Source organism: Polistes dominula, unplaced genomic scaffold (genome assembly GCF_049000335.1).
Source record: "Polistes dominula isolate Pdom_NZ unplaced genomic scaffold, Pdom_raw_medaka contig_23, whole genome shotgun sequence".
NCBI lineage: Eukaryota > Metazoa > Arthropoda > Insecta > Hymenoptera > Vespidae > Polistes > Polistes dominula.
The window spans coordinates 39,440-58,404 of NW_028300963.1; the positions used below are offsets into that span (position 1 = coordinate 39,440).

The following is an 18,965-nucleotide window of genomic DNA, read 5'->3' on the forward strand; positions in this document are numbered from 1 at the left end:
ATCAATGAATCAAGCAAGAAATCAACCAATCAACCAACCAACCAACCAACCAACCAACCAACAAACAAACAAACACTATTAGACGTGATTTATTTTACATGAGAAGGTATTTGTCGGTAATATATGCGAGATCAGTTATAAGGCGTCGAGACGCCGGTCGGCGTCGCGACGTAACGCGCACAAGAACGCGACTACCGGTCTGAGAACGTTACAAACCAACGGAGTGGCTTGTCCTCAACTAAACCAGGGGGAGCCGGAAAGGTGCACATAGAGAGGGGACCGGCAAACGCACGCGCACTACGAATCACCATTTCATTCTACATAGAGTGAGAGAGAAAGAGAGAGGGGAAAGGAATCCCCCATAAGAATTTTCATGTCTTTTCTAATCATTATATTTTTTTTTGTTAATACTTATCAAGTTTTATTTACTTGAGGATGTATGCCGATGAATACTACAAATGATCGAACGATATTCTACTTAATAACTTCTAACTAAATATTATATTATAACATTTTAACTGTAGTTAGTGATCTCTTTTTTCGTGTATATAGTTTTTGTTTTCCTTTCAGAAGATTAGATCCTTTTTAAGATTATTCAATTTTTCCTATAAATAAATAAATTACTAATGGACGCAAGAGAGACGTTTATTTGTTTACATACACATTGTCGTGAGGAATTTAATTTCATGCGAGTCTTTCTTTCGATATCATAGACACACACACACACAACTCCACTACGGTCTCCAATGGCGGAATCGTTTCCTGCCAGCTGCTATACGCGCCACACATTTTCCAACTCTTCCATATATAGGTTTAACCCGTGGGTGCCATTAAAGTGAAAATATACGTTATACATAGGTATTACATGTATATATATATATGTATATATATATACACATACTCATGTACAATACATTAAACGTTGATTATATGTAAGTGTGCGATGCGCGATAATCAGTGCGCATCGATATGGCCATTTGATAATTTATTGCATTTCATTTTAATTTGAATTCCTTTAAAATCATCATTTTTTATCTAAATAGATTTTATTGAAATATTACATTTTCATAAATATAATATATATATATATATATATATATTTTTTTTTTTTTTAACTTGAAACGAGCCAGTGTCGATAAAACGTATCTTTGAGCCCCTTCTTTTCTTGTTCTTTTTTTTATCTTTATCACGAGACAAAGAAAGGTATCTACCTTTACCTTTGCAACGGAAAGTAACGTAAGTAAGTTATCATTCGGAACAAGACAGAAAAAAGTCACACTTTGTGTGAGGAAGAAAAAGAAAAGAAAGAGAGAGAGAGAGAGAGAGAGGAAGAAACATTTGAACAGTAAAATCCTTACGGGTTAGGTCCACAAATTTTTTCTGTTAGTTTTATTTTACTTTAAAAAAAGGGACCATTAAGAAAAAAAAAAATAATAATATCACGTGTCGTTATAATTAATGCGTCGAGATATCAAAGTGTACAAGTAAATATACGTATTTAAATATTCTACGTAGCAGTAATTATCGAGAATTTAAGAGGATTGGAGGACTCAGGTGGGTCCAAGGAAAAAAATATGCTGTTTAAGCGATAACTTTTAAAAGATAAACTTTTCTAAAGGATTTTCTTTTGGAAAATTCTCCTTCTTCTTCTTCTTTGCAGACGGTCAAAATATTAAGCTTAGGAAAGATTCTTTATTTTTTTTCCTGTTTTTTTTTCTTTTTTTTTTTTTTCTTTTGGCAGTAACAGCAGCAAGAGGACTTCATAAGGGAATAAATTTTGAGGGGGTTAAAGCCCCTTCTCTTCTTCTTTCCACCATTCTCTTGTTCTCCCTTATCCTTGTGTCACCTTTTTCTTGTGCCTTCTTTTTCTTGTCTTTTTATTTATCGCGAAAACGCGTGGTCGTTGGTTAAAAAAGCAGCAAAAGAAAGAACGGGTGAATGAACGAACTTAATCGTAGAAAACGTACGCGAAAAACTTTGGAAGAACTCGCCTCTCAAAGTTTTTACTCACCGAGAGATACGCGTATCTTAATGAATAAGTTCTTTAATGGTTAGGAGAAAAGTTTGTTCGATTCATTTTATAAGGTCAACTTACTTCCCTGATTATTTCTATTTTAGTTGTTAAAAGTTATTAAAAATAAAGCAGAAAAATACGTCGATACGTATGGGTGGTTGGTAAAGTTGATGAAGATTTTTAGCGGATGCGTCGTGGTCCAGTGGCAACGGTCGTAAAGAGATCATGGAAAAGCCAGTGTCCGTCTGTAGCAAGTTTTTCACCCTCTGTCCCTTTTTTGCTCGGTGGCGCGTGATACCACCCAGAGGGACAACCCCCAGAGGGAGAGACTATATGTATAGCCACAGAGAGAGAGAGAGAGAGAAAGAGGGAATCGTGCTTTGCGAGAATGGTTCGTCTGTTAAGTAATCATCTCTGTTTGTTGTCTTTGTTTTATCTCACGTGTGTACCTTCTCTCAAATATCCCCGTAAAAAGCCCTCCCCCCCATCTATCACCCAACATTGTCTTTATATTCTCTCGTATTTATATTAAAACGTAGATATATACATATGTATATACGTGTCTATATACCGGATTATCATGCATCGTCGAGCGTTGATTCCATATATATATATATATATATATATATATATATATATATATATATATATATATATATATATATATATATAGGTATTTTCTCATTTTAACTACCCCTGTTTTTACGCATAATACTTTAACGCAATGACGCTAGAATATATCTGATAAAAAGAGGAGGAATATAAAATCAAAGAGACCAAAAATGCAATTTAAAGAAATGCAATTGTATTGTTTATTTATTGTCATAGAGGAAAACAAAAATATAAATATTGTACGTATAAATGTATATAATATTCTATATAAAATAATGTAATATGTAAATGATAAGTAGTAAAAATACAAAACTATGATAAAACCCAATTTTGTATAATTTCGATCGAAGAAAATGATGAAATAATTCCAATAAATATTCTTAGTCATGGAAGATCGCGAAAGCGAATGGGATTGAAAAAAAATAAAACAAATGACGATTGACTTCGATTTCTACTACGAAGCGTGATAAAGAGATTAAATTGCCGACGGTGAATCTTAACACCGTATTGACGGCAATCATGGGCCAATTAAGGTTCGTTTTCTCCATCGTATTATAAGGTTCAATGACATTATCGAGATGATTTGCTTTCTCCGAAGTAAATTTCTATCTTTATATCTTCTATTTTTTCCTACTAATACATTATATTATATATTCAATTGTTAAAGTAGAGATCATTTGGTCTTTTATTACCCATTGAAATGAATCGTCAAAATAAAACAAAAGGAAAGAAAGGTATAGAAAAAGAGTAAGATAGATCGATAAGGATAACACTCGTGTATGAGTAGAAGAGAGATAGTGTTAGTTTATATCTGCGATATTTGTCTACTTTTATCCATGAAACCATTTGTTACCTGTCATGCGAACCATACTCTCCGACCAACTTTCCCGATAATTTTCTTTCTCTTTCTCTCTCTTTCTGCTTCGTGAAATATTTTACGAATTATTTTACCAAGACTATCCAACGTCATAGGTTCCAAAAATGTTTCCACTATGTCAGAAATCGATGTACGCGTTAGATAGAAGATAAATCCAATTCGGTAGAAAATGTATCTTTGGAAAGAGTAGCTGAGTATATACGGATTTGAAAATGGCAATCACGTAAGAAACGTCGAAGGGCAAGGATCAAGAACCTTTGGATTTTCTCCGTACGATCTCTTTTTCAACCAACAAATTTTCTCAAACCTTATTTTCAAACCTTTACTCTTTTCACCTATCACTTTATATCTAATCTTTCTTTTTCTTTCAAAGAAGAAGAAGAAGAAGAAGAAGTGAAATTTTAATTTCCTTTTTTGTTAATGTTTATTATCGATACATGTGTTAAGTTTGGAAAGTTTATGTTTTTTATCTTGAAGGAAGAAAGTGAATTTTTGGATTATTTTACGCTCGCGAATGGGAACAACATCGAAAAGTAGGAGGGCATGGGAGGAGCCCTCCCTCCCGTCGTGGCGGACCACCACGTTTTGGAATAATTTAATTAGCGAACGTAGGAAGTGAAGTGCTAGGGGTCTATCCCGTGGGTTTAATAGCGAGCTCTTGCTCGTGTCTAACTTGGATACACCAGGGATCTTATTTTCTCTCTCTGCTTCTTCTTCTTCTTCTTCTTCTTCTTCTTCTTCTTCTTCCTCCTCCTTTCATTCCATTCCATTTCATTCCACCTTTAGGAACGCTCCATTGTATATATACCGCGAGCTTGCAAGCAAACTCTCCGTTGAAAATGCACACAGGGTGAGTCCTCTCTCAAGGCCGCAACCATAGAGAGAGAAATCGTGCAAACGACGGAAACACCCTCAATTCTCACGAACGAACCTTTATCAAGGAACGGAATATGCCGTTTGATATACGGTAATTATGCATTGGATCGTCTGAATTCTAGAACCTCCTCTCCTCTATTTCACAGTGTCGAAAGGATTAAACGTTTAGCACGTCAATTTATCCCCTTAATTCCGAATTTCATATATTAAATATTATATTTATGAATATTATCTTAATTTAAAAAATAAATCTCCCTTACTTCAGTCCGTTTAATCTGTTAATCAGTTATCTCTGCGTGTATGTATGTGCGGCGTTGTTGCCGACAAAGAAAAAATGTATTTTTTTCAACAATTGGAAATGGTTTGAGTGTACGAGGAGATAGATGGTGGGGGGGGGCGTGTCAAGGAACGCTTTGAAAGGAAAACTTTTAATTAAAAAGTAAGCATCGACATTGAAGATCAGGATAGAGAGAAAATGAGAGAGTATGGTGAGCCTGGAGCAATTTGTGGCGATATAAAAGTTCTTTTCTGGTCCTCCTCGCAGAATCGGCAATAGAAACTACGGGGTGTTCTTTTACTTTTTTTTTTTTTACGAGTTGCAACCCCTTGTATTAGTCTTTCTCCTAGTAGCAACGTAGTAGACCCCTTTTCCCTCAATCTCTCTCTCTCTCTCTCTCTCTCTCTCTTACCTCATCAGGGGTAAAGGAAAATCCAAAAAGCTAGTCCTTCCCCACTGTCGACATTTAAAGATCCCATTTGCGACGATATATCCGCTTCCTTTTAAATTTATAAAAAAAGAAAAAAAAGAACTTATCAATAAATCCAATTATTTTTCAACTCGATCGATTGTTTTCGATTCATCATCTAAGTTTTGTTTGGATTCTTTCTTTCTTTTTTCTTTTTTTCTTTTTTTCTTTTTTTTCTTTTCTTATTATTATTATGAAATAAAAGAAGAGAGTTCGAGTTTGATTGAAAACTTCGATACGATTGAAACTTACTTCGTAATAGGATCTTTGACTTGGTCGAATTTACAAGAAGAGTACTTGATTTATTTCGTTAGCTTCGTCAAAGTAGAAAGATACTACAATGCGAACAAAAGTTAGACTGATTTTATTACGTTATTTCTTCATCGAGTATGTATATACCTAATGAAAAGAATCACGTTAATGTGTTTTCTATAGAAAAGAATGGAATATAATTGATTAAGTGGAATTTCTTGATAAATATCAATGAAATGAAAAGATGCAATGTAAAAGTAAACAGAGGGTGATAGAGAGAGAGAGAGAATGTTGGATAAGGGGGTGGTGTAAGGGGGTGGTGTAAGGGGGAGTGTGACCGCGAAACATAGGCATGCATGATGCCCTCGTCACGTTTGGTCGCCATCGACCACTTCTGATCTCGGATTGCTCCAGTGCCTAATTAAACCGCACTCACATCAGCTATCCATCCCTTGGCTACTGAGGATCGTTTCGCGAAGGGTAGAAAAGTAATAAAGGGTAGTACCAATCGGTAAAATAGTACGAAGGGTCGTTTCTCTTGAAATCAGTGTAAAAATCTATAGAGAACAAAATCTATATTCTTCCGTATAATGAATACCAAAAGAAGTATACACTTGTATGTATATGTAGAATATTTGTACTTGATAAAAATCAAAATTTGAAGATTGGGATGAAGTTTTAAATCATCGAACGGAAGTAATATCCGATATTTTTTGTGGTGAAAAAAGTCGATCGATCGGGAGAGGTACGTGACCAAAAAGTTTGATGTCTTTCAAAGGAAAGAAGGAAAAAAGAAGGGAAGGAAAAAAGAAGAGAAGTAAAAAAAGGTGAAATGAGAGAAAGAATTTATTTCGACGATAAATTCCTTTTCGCTTTCATTAGTGGCCTTGTTCGACGTGAACGTGTACAGGGTGTTTCACTTAACCCATGCGAGTATTTTGTTTTCTTTCGATTATAAAACGTCATTTAATTGAAAAGACAGTAGGGAACGTATTCATTCGCTTTTTCAAATAAATTTTAATAAAATCATAAAAGGCTTCTTGTTACACCCTGTATATAATATGTAGAGAAATACTGCCTACCTGTGTGTGTGTGTTTCTAGACCTTTAGAAGGGAAGTAAGGAAGGCACCACACAAATACACACACACACACACACACACAGAGAGAAAGGAAGCACAAGATTTAATGCGACTTTCGTCTTTTTTCGTCTTTTTTCGTCTTTTTTCGTCTTTTTTCGTCTTATTTCTTCGTTGTCGAAAACATATAATGTTATAGAGACAAAGTGCGTGCGTGATCACGACGATATTGTCGATCGAGTTTAATTAAAGGGGATCAGATCTTTTCCTTACCTCTACACCCCTCTATCAACGACCCTGTTAACCCTTTGCAAGACCAATAAGAGAGGATGTTACCAGAACCCTGACTGTTGTCACCTCTTCTCAAGTTACCAATGATTTATTTATATTAACTTGGACAATTTACGATAGACCAACTCCGATCATTATTACATGTTCATATATTTCATGCTGGGTTTGAAAATGTTATTTTGTCTCACTCCTCCCTCCCCCATTTCTCCCTTTTCTCCCTTTTCGAAGGTAATCGTGCAAGCAACTAATACAGGTTGTGTTTTTCACGTTTATGATTTTGCTTTTTTTTTTTATCATTTGACATTTTTAGATTTTTTTTTTCGTTTAACAAAGGAGGACGCTTCGTCGTTCCAAGTTATTAGAAAGCCACCCCATGCTTCTTTTGTATTCGACCGAGTGTCAATATTGCGTCGTAACCTACTTTCATCGGCTTTTTATAACTTTCACTCGAGGATCAAACATATAGGACAGGCAATACCGTAATATAAGTTTTCCCCTTACAAGAAGGGAAAGAAAGCATCTTTCTTGATCTTATCTCGAAAATTATCATATTATTTCGTAACAGTTATCATCGAGAAAAAAAAAAGAAAAACAAACAAATGTTACGACCATGTGGAGAACAATTTGTAAGAATGAACATACACGCATGGTGTGATGTGCTGAAGCAAAAGAAGACTAAGTTGAAATAAGTTATGTTTTGTTTGCAAACAAATTTATTATTATCATCAAACATTCTTCACACAGTTACTGTCTCACCACACAAACTACGTCTAGAAGTGAACTACGTCATCGACAAATCGTTTCAATAGTCGCATGATAAACAGTAGACTCTCAATTTATCGATTTTTCTTTCGCAGAGATTTGATCCAACCCGCACTTAACGCACACGTTGAAAATTACTTCGGAATCACGAATTGCACTCTATATAAATATATAAACTTTTATTTATTTATTTTTCTTTTCTAAATCATTCCAACTCGTTAATTTACTTTCTTTTTCTTTCTTTGTATACTTCAGTAATAGGTGGTGGTAATGGTAATATTACAGTAGAAAGCAACGCAGGAGTAAGGAGATTTTCCTTTCTTAGGATGAACGAATTTAATAATCCCCTAAATGGGATAGCGCAGCTCAGCTCAGCTCAGGAGCCTTCAGGAGGAGTAACTTCAATTCGTGCTTTAAATATGCAACGAACGATTTTTGAATACTAATTCCTCGATGAAAACTCGAAGCAAATCCTATGAATACATCTTTTCTTCAACTTCCCTCCCACCCTTCATAGCTCCCGTTTTGCCCTTTATTCTCCTGTCAAAGTCACCCGGAAAAGCTCGGACTCACACCGTTTTAATTGTTATCGGCAACGGTCCTCTCCTTAGCAACCATCAACGGTTTTCCAAGAAATTGTTAAAAGAAAGAGAGTAACACAAAGGACAGAAAATCGCTTATAAAGAAAAGGAAATTGTAATCTAATAGATCTTATCGCCTACAAAATACAAAAAATATCAAAGAAGTCAGAGGAGGAGAAGAAGAAGAAGAAGAAGAAGAAGAAGAAGCATATTGAACTCACCTAATGATGTGCTGATTGGTCGATTGTAGCAGTATGGTAGTGTACTTGGTGATCAGCATCTTTCACAGTCATCCAAAAATAAAGAGAGTCTTTCTTCTTTTTTTTAATAAGTTTAAATAAACTCACACGTAATACGTTGAAAAAACATGAAGACGTATGTATGCACAAACTTTTGTTACATTTATTGTTAAATACAAAAAAAGAAACTCTCTCTCTCTCTCTCTCTCTCTCTCTCTCTCTCTCTGTTTATGTTTTTTAACCGCACACTTGGCTTCGCATAAATTCGAACCCGGTCCTGTGAAAATCAAGCAAAATACGCGAAATAGCAGCAACAGTTACGGTGGTAGTAACCAAAAGGTATATACAGCAACAGCAACAGCAACAGCAACGACGACGTGTGGATGCCGCGAAAATTCTTATGGCTAAATTTAGAGCTCATATCTTGCCGTGAGCAGCTAAGACGCGTTTCTCGTACACGTAAAAGCCTTTGCGCGAGTCTCTAGCCAACTCTACTTTGTTTTTCTTTCTTCTTTTTTTCTTTCTTTTTTTTTTCTTTTTCTTTTTCTTTTTCTTCCTCTTCTTCCTCCTCCAGCCCTTGTTCTTGTTGCTTTAGTCCACTAAGTAGACGACAACGACAACGACGACGACGACAACGACAATTACGATTCTCATGATTCCTTGTTAATACAACGCGAACGTTTGCATCGTCTAGAAAAAGGGATGAAATAAACTTTGATCCCCCTCTTCTGATTCCTTCTTATCTTCTCTTTCAACTACAGGAAATGTCTGATATCTTGATCTTGCACTACTTGACGTTAGTCAGGAAGTGTCATCGACTTTCTAACTTCAAACGATATCAAAGGATATTCGATCTTTCGTGTATTTATTTACGAGCCTTTAACCACGACGAAAGTCCTTCTCAAACTTAATCTTCTCTTTCCATGGCTTTTACTTCACTTCCTACGCCGATGATGCTACTGTTTGATACACGAGCAAAGATGTTGCCTGTTAAGCTGCTATATTTTCTGGCTGTGAATATATACGAGTATAAGTGTGTGTAGGTGTGTTGAAAGATGTGACCCAAACTCTCATCCATGATCGTTTTACAACGATAAGAGCGTAACTATTATTTTATCTATATTATGGTAGACATTTGAATTTGTAAAACACGTTGATCCCAATGATGGAAAAATAATTGTAATCGTTATAAATTGGAAAAGTTTTGCCAAAGTAAGAGTTAATCCGTGTGGCTTTAGGAATTTGTATAGCATAAATTATGGAATATTCGAAAGCCTCCTTCATCGTGGTACTTTCCCCATGCATGATCTTTCTCGATCTACGATACTAACCGACCCACGCATAATCTTGATTTTCGTGGGTGCGATTCGATTCTAATCCTCGCGATGGAGCGATACTAAACTCGTGCTGGAGATTATTAATGCCGGATAGATCTTTGGAGGGAGAGATGTGGGTAGATATTATAATTAACGAAGCATGCATGTGGGGTACCTAGTTGTACACTGTGTTGCGCCCGTTACACGACCGTTTTAATATTTTACGTCAGCGTTAACGTAACGCAAGTAATTCGAGTAGGAAGGGAACTCGTACATATCTATGTACAATATAATATTCGATACGAACTACATCGATCGTAAAACGATCGTAAAAACATGAAAATATTGTATATATTCAAATTTGAATGATGCATACTTTAAACAAGAAGAACATTACAAGATATTTTCATTTTGATTTCATTTTAATTTATGTGATATACTTCATTTATGAGTTATTCTATGTTTCTATAGAAATTTTTCTTCAAAATATTGAATTTCTAACAAAACAAGTTAATGCGAACAATGAATAGGATCTTACTTTCTAGGACGACGGAGTTAAAGGCCATGATATTCGATCTTATCGAGAATCAAGTAAGAGGGGGTAAGAGGGGGGTAAGAGGAGGAGGAGGAGGAGGAAGGGGCAATGCAAGATAAAGAAAGATAAAGAATCGTTTAGAGGCTTTGCAGCAGCAGCAGCAATGGTAGAAACCGACGACGACGACGACCGGGTTGTTCGTTTTATACGCGTTTCTACCTCCAATTGATTTCATGCTCGATCGCGTCCGAGTCTGGGTCATCCGTGGTTAAACTCTCCACTGCTTTCCAGAATATTCCAAAATCAAATCTTAAACATTGCGAATAAATAACATAAATAATACATTTATTCCTATATTGAAATATCCTTTATTACATTGTATTATAGAAATTTGAAAAATCATTTCGTTTCAAAGTAAAAAAGATAAATTTGATTAAAGTATGAAATACTCCATAAGAAGAAGAGTTCAACACATGTACACACACGTGTCGTCGTATTTGGCCTTCGACGTCTTCCTACGAATAAGACGAAGAAAAGGAGTTAGGAAGGATGCTAAGAAACGCATTCTTCTTCGCGCATCGAACTAACTTGGAACAATAGGACAGGACAGGACAGGACAGGACAGGACGCGGCGGCGGCGGCGGCGGCGGCGGCAGTATGGATACACTCGTACTTTCTTATTCTCCTCCTCCTCCCCATCCTCCTTCCCATCCTCCTCCTTTTTCTTCCTTTCGAGAAGATATCGACGATGTTGAAGATGGGTTGGGTAGTGTGTCCTTGAAAACTCGAATCACGCCAAATACATTGAAAATGCATCATAAAACAGATAACGATCCAATATCATTTTTACAATATATTCTTATCTATGATGTGTATTGATATTTATGATGCATACGTGTATATGATACATATATGATACACTAGCCCTCCCCCCACATCCATGGTGAAGCACTATAAGCGTCGTGTGGGACTGCACGCGTCGCCACCAACTCTTTACTGCTGCTGTTGCTGCTGCTAAATAACATAACAAGCAACACACACGCACAAATCCTTACACATATACACAGAAGAAGAAGAAGACAAAGAGATCCATCCGAATGTCTTGCCTGGTTGGCAGTCGCGAATGGACTGACTGCGCGTTACTTTAAACACCACTATAGTCCTGTGGTTGCATCGGTGGACTTTAGCGCGCTGTTGTGCATGGGCACCTTATTGCTTCTACGGTGCTGTCTATACTCGCCTTACGAACACGAATATCCCCATGCATATACCATGCATGAATATATATATACCAATGCATACACCACACATACTATGCGATCTACACATATGTACATATATACATTCAAAGAAAGACCAAAGTTCCTTCGTCTCTTCTTCTTCTTTTTCTTCTTCCTCTTCTTCCTCTTCTTCCTCTTCTTCCTCTTCTTCCTCTTCTTCCTCTTCTTCCTCTTCTTCCTTCCAACGTTCTCTCCCTTTCTCTTTCTTTATCTTTCTTTATCTTTCTTTATCTATCTTTCTTGTCTGCTTTTGCTCTCACTCTTTGTCCCGTCTTTATATGTATATACGTATTATACACACGGTGTCCTATAGAAATTTGTAAACCTTATTATTTCTATAACTATTTGCGTTATTCGATAAGATTATCTTTTTCTTGCTACATTATTACTTTATTTCGTGTTGCTAATTAAATTTCTGTTTTAGTTTAACTTGTTTATTCGAGACGAGTTCACTGATCTCCCCTGTAATATGACGAATATTTGAAAAATCATTATTGAAGATTATTTATTGCAGCAGGTTAACGTCTTTAAAATGACAGGATAACTTTAATTTTCCGTGACGAGTACATTGTTTTATTATAATTTTTGTGAGGTTTTTTACAAATCATTTAAATTCAAGATAAATATTATTCAAAATGAAGATTATTTTTACTAATAATTGTGCGTGTATTTTTCATTTTTATATGGGACACCCTGTATGTACGTATAAAGAACATTTATTCCGTCTATCTTCTTATACACACCGTATATATACACGACTCTTTTCTATAGGGTGTAATATTAATACCTTGTGATTACTATAAAAATTCTATACGTTTTTTTGATCGATTCTTCCACTTGAAAACGTTCAACTGATTAACTTGATTTAGATAAAAAAAAGTTTAAAAATTATGTTTTTCTGCAAATAAAATATCCTATATAATATTATTATGATATAATGATACTTTCATATACGGGGTGGTATCTTGTAATTGGTATAATAACGAGCAGAGGTTGATACTAAACAACCTATACAATTTCTTTTTATTCAAATACCGTTATATTGTTATATTAAAATACTTATTGAACAATGAAACATTACGTGACACCGAGTATACTCTTTGCGAAGATTTATCTTCCCTCTCTTATACTAACTCTATAGGAAAAAGAAGAGGAGTAGAAGGAGGGTTACACATAAGTATATATACATGGAAACAAGAACGTGTGCACGCCCACAAAGAGCAATTCGAAGAGAAGGATGGGGATGGGAATGGGATGGGAATGGGATGGGAATGGGGATGAGGATGGGGATGAGGATGGGGGTGGTGTTGGTAGTAGTGGGGTTAACAATATATAAGTACATATAAGTTGGTTCTTGGACGATGGTGTGTAGGTTTTCTCGATGATCGCGGCGGTGATGTCTCGTTAAGGGATAGACTCGAAAGACTGGATCATCGGCTCATCGCGTTGATCGCTAAAAATAGAATTCTTCTTTTTGTCAATCCTCGAACGATCTTGCTTTTGTTCGTTACATCCTCAAACCCACAATGAAAATCACCATGAAAATCACCATGAAAATCACCATGAAAATCATTTTGACAAGCGCAATTACAATGAATTTCATCATTTATTTATTCGATATTGTTATCGATTTTTTATCAAATTTGTACTTTTTTTTTTATATATATGCATATATACTTATTTTGTACGTTATGTAAACAAATAAAAGTTAAAATTAATGATTCGTATTCGTCTCGTGTCAGGGGTTTGTTAAGACGGCGAATAAAAATAGAAATAAATATGTTGGAAAGGAGACGTGATCAGTTTTATTCATTTACAAATGAATTCATCTTTTCAATCTTCAAAATTGTGCTTGTATCTTTATTTTTGTATTTATAAACGTTACGACAAATTCGTCAGAAAAAAAACATAAAAGAGAAATGTAGAAAAGAAAAAATGTACAACGAAACGTACGCCTACGTAATCTTTTTCTCGGAATCATCATCAGTTTGAAGACTCCCAAGAAGACACGATCGGTCAAAGTAAAGGAAAATTTTAGCGAATAGATTCGCTTAAAAGTCCTAGTCGGTGAATATCAAAGAAACATTACGACATAGTGAAATTTGGCATGACGACGTAAACATGATTAGTTCGATAAGCAAGAATATACATTTTCTTATTTTAAATAAATAAAAAATGTTTCGTAGGATGTACGACGGTGAATGCTTCGAAATCAACGATGCGTCTCGTGGAATTTGAAATATTTCTAATACAAAGAGTTGACCTTTCTTCGAAAGAATAAACAAAGAAAAAAAAGAAATAGAAACACACGTGAGAAAATATTTTCTTAACCTGTGTCTTCTTAGAGGTATGCAATTAAGAACCAAACGTTTTTGTTATCCGATCTTTCTCGTGCTCAAAGAAAGTTAGTTTTTTTCTTTCTTTTTTTTTTTTCCTAATTTCTATTATATATTTGAATGAAATGAAATGAAAGAAAGAAAAAAGAAAAACAGCAGATATTGTTGTTGAGAGTTAAATATAAAGGTAGGTTTTTAAACATAGACGAGATTAGTTATCGTTTCTAACGCTTTAGCGTGCGATTATTCACGCACGTGGGTAACATGTGTGGGCACGTGTAGGAGTCAACGAAGCTTAACACTACTTGTTAGGTGTACGCGTGTGGAAGAAAAACGATGGTTAAATGATACGTTCGATTAGGTTCGTGCTTCAGCACGTCTATCGATTTTATTCGAGTAAACAAGAAAGATTACGAAGAAAATAAAATGGATTTTACAAGACCAAAACCATCATCATAATTGCGATTATTATTACGATCTTTTACGATCTTTTAGGATCATTTTGAAAGTAAGCTGAAGCGTGTGATAACAAAATATTGTTCCGATTATTGGGAGCAGCAGCTTCTCAATTTGCAATACGAACGATATAGTTTGTAGACTATACAGTTTGCTTCTCATCCTGATCTTCTCACTGGCATCGAAAAGGAGATCCAATTAGGAGAAAAGGTTGGCTGCTGCTTGAGGTCTGAAAAACGGATGCCTCGATTTTTCGTCTCTGCAAAAACCTTCGAAAATGAAAAGAAGGAAAAGGAAAAGGAAAAGAAAAAGAAAAAGAAAAAGAAAGAGAAAGAAGAATGGCTGTTCTGATCGATAAAAGGAAATGGAAATGGAAAATAGACGGAATAATTTTCCGGCTTAAACTTGAAAACTTCTTTTTAATGTTGTCCTTTCTATATCTACTCGGAACTGAGTTTAGATAAGAATTGTATTGCACAGTTTTATTATATAGATGACACGAGCTGTGAAAGGGAACGAATCAATCGCAGTATATTATGTGCATTACTCATTTTACCAAGAACTCAACGAAGCCATAGAAAAAAATAGGAAAAAATAGGAATGGCATAAAATAAGCTTAGTATAGTCAACGTGTTTACTCACAAACATTTATAAAACGTTTGAATAATGTTCGGCTCAATATGTGGAATCGCAAGTTGAAACAAATAAAACCTATTCAAAATGATAGATGACATAGTCCCCTTTGCAAATCATGCCAACGTTTCAATGCCTTCAGAGAATAATTATGATGTATTACGAGACTCCTAACAGTTAGCCTTGAAATAAGAAAAAAACAAATAAGTTTTACGTTCGAATGTCTGAAGTTAAAGTTGCTAGAAAAATGGACAAAGTTGTGATAAAAGAAAAAGAATAAGAAAAGGAAGGAGAGAGGATACGAGTAGATAAGGAAGGTGCAAGCTTTGCAAGAAACCAGGAGCCGTTCTTCGAGTAGTATAGCTGGGAGAGTGAAGGTCGAGTTTAAAAGCACTCGGCCAGTTGGTCTGCTTCTACAAATAGATCCAACTTACTGCATATAGGTATATTCTCTTTGTTCACTAATCGTCTCGAGAAAGTAATTAGACGATCCACGCCCATAAGAATGCAATACTGTGCGTAAAATCCTTGGAACACTTTTATCTTTCTTTCTCCTTTTCTCTTTTTCTCCTTTTCTCCTTTTTTTCGGTTATCTTGTCGTTGTTACAAGCAACATGGCGAAAAGACAGGTTCTTGGCTGTTAATGATAGAGGAGCTCGTAGATTTTCGCGAAACACGTTTCGTTCGAAGACTTAAGTATGTATGCGTGAGATAGATACTTATCTTTATTATTCTTTCAAATAATATTTCAAATGCGATTGATTTATTATTATTATTATTATTATTATATCGAGTTTGCATTTATGGATTATTTTTTGTTAAATATTTTTCTCCAACTTTTCTATAATGAAATATTTTTCATCGATCGGTATTAAATTTATTTGTTCTTTTTTTTAATTTTTTTTTTTTTTTAAGAAAATTGTTCATTCGTTCATTCGTTCGTTCGTCGCCTACCAAGTATAGTATTCGCGGCGAGTATTCTTTATCAAAGACAGAACTCGTTCTATATTCTTACCTCGCATGTGTCCTTCCCATTATGGGTTTGAACGATCCTACAGCTTGAAAACATTCTTTCTCTGCTTTCTTAGGAAATCTTACTTTTCATTCATTCCGACTTTGAGAGTATATTTTCTTTTTCTTATTTAACACACACACACACACGTGAACATATGAGCAAAGAGTATGTGATCATCATTAACGCATATACTCTAGTAAAAATAATTACTATCACTACTAAGTATGTATCTGAATAAATTTCTTAAATAAAAAATTATTAAAAATAAAAAAAAAGTAAAAAATAATGTAAATAAGGATGCATACGTTGCATCAATCCCGTTTAAACATCCTCCCACTTGTTTAACAACAACAACAACAAAAACAACAAAATAAAAAATAAAAAATTGGTGAAAAATGTCGAAATGATATTTCTTCTTATAATGAGTTAGTCGAGTCTGTTTTAATGAAACATATAGATCGTAGCAATCGTATAAGAATTACGCGAGACGAATTGGCGAAATTCATAGGCAGAAAAAGGAACATCTCATTGCAAGTTTATCTCCAATGAATGATTTATTAGTTCGTTTTATTTTTTTATTTTTTATGCCGTTTATCGACGATCGTTACCGGGGATGGTAATTTAATTTTCTACGAACTCCGGTAAACCAGGAAGAAGTATGTATATATACGAGTGTGTGTGTGTGTGTGAACACACGTACCGCATTTGATTTAGATCTTCTAAGTTGCGCTTAGAACTCAAAGAGCTCACTCATATTATCCCATTAAAGACTAATGAGTCCGAAGTGTAATTTTCTTATTTCTTACCACGTTCGTGTCGGAGTAACAAACTCTCCTTTAGATCCCCACTTCCATCCATTTTTCCTTTTTTTACAAGTCCAATTCATACGCGAGAAACTGTTGCTCACAGCCAGAGTTTATACGCGTACAAATGAAATAACGTTCGATAAAATAATAAAACAAGGATTATTTCAATTGTTAAAACAACGTGACCGAAGTAAGCCAATTGAAATTCTAAAAGGTTACAACAATTAACGTTACTATTCATTTCACTGTTTGTTTAGACTTTCACTTTGTTTGTTTAGACTTCAGTTCCGATTTATGAAGATTGTATATCATTTCTTACAGTGTCGGATAATCCATTGCATACACATTTTTCTTCTAAACCCTTTTCTCTTGCTCCTTTTTATTTAGTTTGTTCTCTTTGCTCGTTGCTTGGTTTTCTACTTGGAGACTTTCCCAGGAGGATTGAAACGTAACCGAGGAAATTGCAAACGCACCGTGTCCCAGGAAATAACGATGCATCTATGTCACTGACATATTCTTCGCGTTTCCTTCTTGTTTCCTTCTTGGAAGGATCATTCTCTTCCTCGAATGAAATTTTCTCCTAGGAAATTTGGAATACGACGTAGGCGTTGTTGGGTTGGCCGTTTGTTTATCGTTCGGTTTATATTTTTCCCGGAAAGAAGAAGTCACTTTTGGAAACGTTACGCGAAATTGTTCAAATGGTTTGTGATAAGAGGAATACAAGTGAATAATATTTTTCGTAAAATATTATATTAACATGCACGATCAAAATGTGGCCGGTTAATTAGTTTTACATTAGATAAATTATAAATAGCGATCACGATCCGCTTTATTAAGCAAATTTTTGATATTTTTACACGTCAAATATAAACGTTTGAGAAAATACCATTTAATATAAGGATAAAATACGTGTTACCCTCGTTTTGCAAAGTTCTAAGAAGACTTCTATGAGATATTTCTCATTCGTGCACGCTCGCAAACGATGCATGAATATTTCATGGGGACTGCCAGATAAAACTAGATAAAGCTACTGCATCATCGACACTCTTAAATATAACCGTATAAATATATATTTGTGTGTATGTATGTATGTATGTGTATACGGATACGAACAGGAGTTTTAATTTTCGTCTATCGCAAAGTACGATCAACAAGATCGTTTAAGATCTTGCTCGATTAATTATCTTTCAATGGAAGTAATACGCCAGTTGCTATAATAAAAAACGAAATAATACAAATTCTTATTCCTTATCAAATGGAATCGATTAATCGATAAATCTTTTTATGATGGGATAGTATTACGTCTACTATGCCTGATTCTTTCTTTTTCTCTTATGTTTTATTAATGTTATTATTAATGCAACAATCACATTTACGAACATAAGTTTATATGAACTTTTTTTTTATCTATTTCGCCTTACTTATATCATTAGTTGTACATAGTGTAAGTTAAGTCGTAACTTTTCGGGACACCCTGTATATAGGAACAAACAAGTATATGCGTTGAAAAGGATGAGAAGAGAAACATATTTGAAAAGAACAGTTATATAAGTTCATTTTTCACCTCATAACACCTCACGAAAATGACGCTTCTTCTTCTCTTTTTCTCTTCTCTCCTCTTCTCTTCTTCTTCTTCTTCTTCTTCTTCTTCTTATTCTTCGTGGTCATTGTGTTCACGATATGAGGAAAAACAACCCTCGAACGGAGGGTGTTTTCTCTATCCTTTTTATTCTCTCCCTTGAAGAGGAAAAAAGAAAACAAAAGCATATAGAAAAAAGTTCGAAAGGAGCAACAATAACAACACCACACCATTTTCTCGCAAATGCAAAAGAGAGAGAATGATTAAAAATCCTGGATGGCACCAAACGAACAGACAGAAGTATATTCGAGAAGGGGAAGGTAGCACGCGACATCCCTTGTCCCAAACCTACCCCCTAACCTATCCCCTAACCTACCCCCTAACCATCCCTCGAACGCATTGTGACCGCTGACAAAGACGCGCGCACACTTCATAGTCAAGAGTAAGCTTCGGTAGGAGAAGGTGGTGGTTGTTTAAAAAAGAAAAAAAAAAGGAAAAAAAGGGAGTTCTCTCTTCCTTTCACTCTTCCATTGTATAACGCGCAAATCGATTTTCTCGCAGGGTGACTCCAGTAGTTCTCCAAGCCGAGTGCTTTTGTAAATGGTGTAAATTGGCGAGAGACAAAGACAAAAACATAAAAATCTGGCATTACGCGTTAAATAAAAGGACTCTTCTAAATACT

At 35.0% G+C, this 18,965-nt stretch overlaps 1 protein-coding gene across 7 annotated transcripts in view; it reads right to left on the bottom strand.

Moving 5' to 3' along the window:
• Positions 1-9,829, bottom strand: part of spri (Src homology 2 domain-containing protein sprint) — a 40,256-nt gene extending 30,427 nt beyond the window's left edge. The window contains exon 1 of one of the 7 annotated variants that reach the window (XM_089172787.1): positions 8,310-9,829. In XM_089172787.1, coding sequence (XP_089028913.1) covers positions 8,310-8,368 — 59 coding nt within the window. In that variant the 5' untranslated portion in view covers positions 8,369-9,829. Of the gene's footprint in view, positions 1-42; positions 228-8,309 lie in introns of those variants that run through there. The other 6 variants (XM_089172783.1, XM_089172782.1, XM_089172779.1 and 3 more) reach the window with 6 other exon arrangements.
• Positions 9,830-18,965: the final 9,136 nt, after the last annotated feature.